The 6,957-nt window shown below is 32.3% G+C and overlaps 1 protein-coding gene across 1 annotated transcript; it reads left to right on the forward strand.

Annotated features, from left to right (window-relative positions):
- Positions 1 to 2,315: 2,315 nt before the first annotated feature.
- Positions 2,316 to 6,345, forward strand: LOC139869064 (probable pectate lyase 8). Its single transcript, XM_071857393.1, has 7 exons — positions 2,316 to 2,464; positions 2,691 to 2,744; positions 3,500 to 3,571; positions 4,781 to 5,423; positions 5,513 to 5,616; positions 5,743 to 5,881; positions 5,993 to 6,345. Exons 1-7 carry the CDS (start codon positions 2,367 to 2,369, stop codon positions 6,212 to 6,214), a joined length of 1,332 nt encoding a protein of 443 aa, XP_071713494.1. The 5' UTR covers positions 2,316 to 2,366; the 3' UTR covers positions 6,215 to 6,345.
- Positions 6,346 to 6,957: the final 612 nt, after the last annotated feature.

The raw sequence follows: 6,957 nt of genomic DNA on the forward strand, positions 1-6,957 counted from the left end.
TGTTAATTGGAGTTTGAAATTAGTAACAAAACTTTGAGTACAATGTATGTAATTAGGGAGATAAATAGAATGATTTGTTGAATGATTTAAAATATAAATGATTTAAAGATTCAGATTGAACTTAATTTTAAAGGATAACCACATATTTGTTAATTATTTTGAATTAATTTTACAAATAATGTAAAATTAATATTTTAACTTTTTGAATTAATGAATATAAAATATAAGTGATTGATTTTTTTTTTTTTTTTTTTTTTTTGGCGAAAGAAGAATTTCATTGAATATAAGGTAGTTTTTTTTTATTATCAAAATGATGAATAAAACTAAACAGAGTTGCACAAAGTTACAAAAAAAGCATAACCATAAGGAAACAAAATCCTACAACAAGGGATTTAAATCGAACGACACAAGAGTTCGGGATTTGAATCCCATACATAAGATTGATGACTATAACAAAGCTTGAACGTAGTGGCCCAAATGAACACCTTGAGCTTGATTTGTCGAACAATAGAGGACCAACATGAGTAATTGCCATTGAAAATAAAATCATTGCGGGCTAACCGAATGGCCCAAATAGTAGCTGGCCCGATGAGCCTCCAAAATTTCCTATCCCCGATGCCCATACCGTAGTACCAATCGGCCGAAAAATGCAACAAAGAACCCGGAATAACCCAATCAATATTCCACTATTGAAAAAGAGCGGACCAAGTATAAGTGATTGATAATTGTTATGTTATCATGTATAGTAATAAATAATAAGAACAAGGATGTTACACATGTGTTGAATGATTAAGATAATATTTCAATTCTGAATAGTTTAAAAGCGATTGCTAAATTGTTCAACATCATTTGTTATTTTCTCTCTCTCTCTCTCTCTCTTATATATATATCTCTCTCTCTCTCTTATATATATATATATATATATATATATATATATATATATATATATATATATATATATATATATATATATATATATATATAAACGTATTGAACGTTGAACGGTTCAACACTATGAACTATTCAATTATATGACAATCAAACACACCCGAATTGTAATAGAGAATCATGAGAACAAAAGAATCAACTCACATAGTAACGGACTAACTGACAGAGTAACGGAAAATGACTACCGAAAAAAATATTTTATTTGGAATTTTCTTCTGATATTTCTAAAAAAAAAAGTTATAGATAGGTCAAGTCTGAGTGCCACATATTTAGTCTGCTTAGCACTTACTGAGTTTGTGTGTCGGTCTACGTACCACATAATGAGTCTATGTCGAATAGACTGAGTCTACATGTTAGTTTGCGTGATATAGACTGTCTACGTCGCAGTATGCATGTCACGTACTGAGTCTACATGTCAGGTGTGGCTAAAATATTACTTTCTCCGTCACAATTAAATAATCTTTAATTAAAAACAAAGAGTTGGAAAAATGCCGTTATCACACCTTATTTTTTGTTCAATTTACAATGGTACCTCTTACTTTGTATCAACTTTATGTTTTAAATACACAAAATAAGAATATAAAAGAACTTACATGGTAATGGCGCGTAACTCATTGGTAATGGATGAATCATTTTGCCAAAAATAAGCAGACGCCACTAGAGGTTCGAACTCTACCACCCTCATATTGAACAAACGTTGAGTGAGTCAGGTATGCCCCCCACATTATGAAATTGACAGCCGATTATGGGCCGGTCGAAGTTGCCAATTATCAACTTTTTTATCACAAATAAAAGAACTTTAGTTCATTTTCTTTTTTTATTTATTGAAGTGCGCTACAAACTTGAGACGACATAAATGGTAGTATCTCGTCCTATTACTAATGTCTACTTACTTTTTGCACACAATTTTAGAAAATTTCACTAACTTTATTCTCTACTAATTAGAAATTTTTTCTCTTCATGATAATTTCTTCTAATTGTTTAAAATACAGGGATATTTCAAAATGGAAAAATGGACATTTGAAATGAAATGGATGAATATATTATTAAATCGGGAAGGATGGAGGTAATATCATTTTTTAACAAACATAGAAAGTCTAATTTTAATTTTTCAAAAATGCTTTGTTAGTTTTTCGTTAATTCGTTAGTTTATCAATCATTGTGTTAGTTAATGTGTTAATTACTCTTTTAGTTTCTTTACTACGATTAAAGATTAATTGATTATAAATTTATGATCATGGCTCTATATACTTTTCTCTCCCTCCCATTTCCTATTATATATTCTCATTCATACAAAGATATATTCATTCAATCGAGTACCTCACCCCCAAAAAACACACACACGCACACATACACACACAATTTGTCTCTCATCGTAAAACAGAGAAAACAACATTCAAGTAGCGGTTGTGTGTACAATGCAGATACCTAAAATATTCATCCATCTCGCTTCATTCCTCATCCTCCTATTCCTCGTTGTTGTCATCACACCTGCTTCTTCTTCCACAACCCCTAGGTCTCAAGTCTCAACTCAAATATTTTTTTACGCTTGTTTATTGAATTACGTATTCACTCTATTTTCACAAATTCTTATGTACATTACTATCTATACACATTATCAGTGGCTTGAAAGTTGAAACTGAGACCATATTTTTAGCAAGTTGAAATTGAGACCATATTTTTAGCATTCAGATTTTATCAACTTACTCGTATAATTAAATTGTATGTTATTGTTTATACAGGAGTAACGAGATTGAAAAGTTTCAGAGCTCAAATAACTCATCAATGGCGGCAAGGTAATTAAAACAGAGTTCACCGACTCACTGAGTCGACTCAGTAGCTCCCAGACTTTGATACAAAATCTCAGCCGTTAGGATTCCGAGTTGGTTAGATCTGACCGTTTATGTTTCCTTTTTTTTTTTTTTTTTTTTTGTCTCCGGATTGCAATCCTTGTCTCAACATTCTAAAAACGAGTAAGCGTATTTGGGGTAACACCGTCATTTTACACAGATTCAAGGAATATTTTTTGTTTTTCTGTTAGTAATAGAAAATAACGGTTTTAGACGTAACAAACGAAGTCCGGTTTATTTGTTTTTCTCTCTCTCACACACACTAAACAGACACACGAATTAGTGAATTACAATTACAATTTATATTACATTACACGGTTCTGCACTTGTGCACGAATATTATTTTTACTTTTGAGCCCCACTCAGTTAATTCATAAGCATTGTGGTATTGTAGCATATATTTCTCGGCGACCTTCATGAATTGGGTGGATTTAATGACATTTACTTTTTTGGCTGTGTTTTTTTGGTATACATCACTTTGAGTATTTTTTGAAGAATGACAGATGTCTACATAAGCTTTTTAACTGTCTTTAACTTTCTTACATATTACATACGAGTATTACATACATATTACTGTATATATTATGGTGCAGTTAAAACCACAGCTCCACAAGTGAAATCTCTAAATTATGACCATAGTTGTTGCTTTTGTTAATTGTACATTGATCAATATGTTGCTGCTTTACCAAATTGATATGCAGAATCAAGGAGATTGAGATTTTGAACGAAAAGGCAGTCCAAGATCCTGAAGAAGTTGTCGCTATGGTTGAAATGTACGGTATTCTATCTCTATATATTATATGTATAGTTAAGTTATAGTTATTTGGAGTGTTTAATATATGTACATTTATATGTATACAAAATTGACAAGTTCTAAAATAGTCAAACATATAAATTTGAACACACTACCACTTGAACCCGGATACAGATGGGGCGGGTGTAAACATTTAATAAATTTTTTATTATCAGTAGGTGAGACGGATAGCCTTTTGGTTACACAATATTCCGCCACTCCACACTACATTCCCAAGAATTAGCTTTTTGCAGTGAATATGTCACATTTATTTATCACACTACATGCCAATGTAGATAAGTACACTAAAAAGATATTTATTGTTGTAGAAAAAGAAAGGTTTTGATTATGGCATTAATTTTTTGTATGTTTTAACGGTGGTTGTTGTGAGCTTCAAATCTTAGTCTTGAAATCCCTTTTTTTCTTTTTTCACTTTTGGTTCTTGATGTTAAGTACTGTATATTCACATTTAATTGCATTTGGAGACATTATGCTTTCAGATAGATGGGATTTTCAATAACTTCCTTTTTTTTTTTTTTTGTTAGAATTCAGTGTACAAACAGGTTGAATTCAAGCACCATGTGCTCCTGTGTATATGTCCTCAGCTCCCACATGGGGTCTTGCATTCATATCATTTCCCCTTTTTAGTAACTGATTAACAATTTGCTTCAATCTTACTGTTATTTTATACAGTAAATTTTATTGCTTTAAAAACTTAAGCCAATATATATGTTTTTAATATAATTTTAAAGTAGCTGTAGTGCAGAGTACGTTTATATATAATAATTAATTAACATTGTTTTACATATTGGCAGCCAAAATTTAAGATTTTGACATCTTTAGTACCTGCTTGTAGCAAAAGCCAAATGTCAATAATATTGGATTTTATTAAGAAACCGTTATTTGAAGAAACATATCATTACTTGGTGGTTGATTTGCTTTCTTGAAGAAGCTGTTGGGTTGTTGGCCATTGTATTTAAGTACAATTTAGGGCCACCGACACAATACATAGTTTTGTGGTGCATATTCTTTTAATTATCGAGAACTTTGCATACTGTTCAATTGGTCCACTATCAAATGAAAAAAGTAATTAGTAAAATTTGATGTAAAATTAAAAATGTGGACAACAAAGGCAGTAAAAGTCAATTTATTGAGAAAGACTGTAACTTTTAAGGTTAACGTTGAACAGGAGCATGAGGAACAGCACACAAAGGAGGAAACTTGGGTATTTTTCGTGTGGTACGGGTAACCCAATCGACGACTGCTGGCGGTGCGACCCTAACTGGCGGCGCAACCGCAAGCGCCTGGCGGATTGTGGCATCGGGTTCGGTCGGAACGCAATTGGAGGTCGTGATGGACGATATTACGTAGTCAACGACGCTCGTGATGATGACCCGGTCAACCCACGACCTGGCACCCTACGCCATGCTGTCATCCAAGAAGAACCGTTGTGGATCGTCTTCAAACGGGACATGGTGATCCAACTGAAAGAGGAACTTATTATGAACAGTTTCAAAACGATTGATGCTCGTGGGGTTAATGTACACATTGCAAATGGAGCGTGCATTACGGTTCAGTTTGTTACTAATATTATTATTCATGGTTTACATATACATGATTGTAAACCGACTGGGAATGCGTTGGTGCGAAGCTCGCCTTCACATTACGGTTGGAGAACAATGGCTGATGGTGATGCGATTTCTATTTTCGGGTCGAGTCATATTTGGGTTGATCATAATTCTTTATCTAATTGTGCTGATGGACTTGTGGATGCTGTTATGGGTTCTACTGCCATCACTATTTCAAACAATTACTTTACCCATCACAATGAGGTGCGCAAATCTTGATAAGTAATAAAAATAATAATCAAAAAATTCTATTTTACGACTCGAGAAATCTAATAATTCTTCAATTATTGTAGGTAATACTGCTGGGGCATAGTGATACTTATTTTAGAGACAAACTGATGCAAGTGACTATTGCATACAATCATTTTGGAGAAGGCCTTATCCAAAGAATGCCAAGGTATACCAAATAGTAGATAAAGTGAAATACGGAGTAATATATTTTGTATATTGACCCGTTTACTGATTTGGTTTATGTTTAATCATAAACGGTTCAAATTAACGAGTCAAATGGTTCAAATTTCAGATGCAGGCATGGGTATTTTCATGTGGTGAATAATGACTACACACATTGGGAGATGTATGCCATTGGTGGAAGTGCAAACCCAACCATCAATAGCCAAGGAAATAGATACCTTGCCCCTGCAAATCCATTTGCAAAGGAGGTACTAATACAAACTTGATTTATTTATCCACTTATTTAATTTTAAACTATTTTTACATTTTAAATTCAGATGGATTGATATGGATATTTCAAAATGTGTATTAAATTTTAGGTTACTAAAAGAGTGGATACAGATAGAAGCCATTGGCATGGATGGAATTGGAGATCAGAGGGTGACCTACTTCTTAATGGGGCTTATTTCATCCCATCAGGTGCGGGGGCCGCTGCCAGCTATGCCCGGGCCTCTAGTTTGGGTGCAAAGTCATCTACATTGGTTGGTACAATCACAGCTGGAGCTGGAGTTCTTAACTGTCGCAAAGGTGGTCGTTGCTAGCAGTATAATTAAGTCCTCGCTTTATTTGGTAAACAGTCGTTTTCTTTCAGTAGTTTCAACTCTTGCATATAAAATATATATATACACTTAAGATTACAATCATTCTCTTCGATCCTATTATTGTGGTTCGTTTTGTTCCATTGAAAGTAAACTGAAAATTAAACGGTATATGTGACCTTTATCTTTTTTTTTTTGACCTCGAACTATTAAAGTTTTTCACGGATGACCTTGGACTTAAATGATAAATAGTTAATATAGTATTCATATTTAAAAACGATTTTAAATGTCACTTTATTTTTATTTACATTATTAACTAAATGTTTGCTAATGATAGACAAAAATGATGTGGAAAATAGAAAGAAAGGAACCTTGTTCAGGTGAGTAATAAAAGGAAAAAATAATGTTTTTATCTACTCGAGCTTCAAACAAATGTGCCAACACATTTTGTGTTTTAGTATATCTTGTAATGTAATTGTAATGTAATATTATACTTGAGTTTAATTATCGAAGTTTATTTGAAGTTATTCAATATATATAATTCCATCATTAATTACATTTTTCATAATAAAAAAATTGATAAAACAATTTATTTGTACAAACTAAAATTTCTACCAATTAAATGTTTGTATATAAGAGTTTTAAGTAACAAATGTATAGATATAAGACCAATTACCTAAAAAACTTGTAATAACACAACTAGTGTACAGATATTATTGTATCAAAATGATTATTATGTAATGAAA

Source organism: Rutidosis leptorrhynchoides, chromosome 1 (assembly GCF_046630445.1).
Source record: "Rutidosis leptorrhynchoides isolate AG116_Rl617_1_P2 chromosome 1, CSIRO_AGI_Rlap_v1, whole genome shotgun sequence".
Lineage (NCBI taxonomy): Eukaryota > Viridiplantae > Streptophyta > Magnoliopsida > Asterales > Asteraceae > Rutidosis > Rutidosis leptorrhynchoides.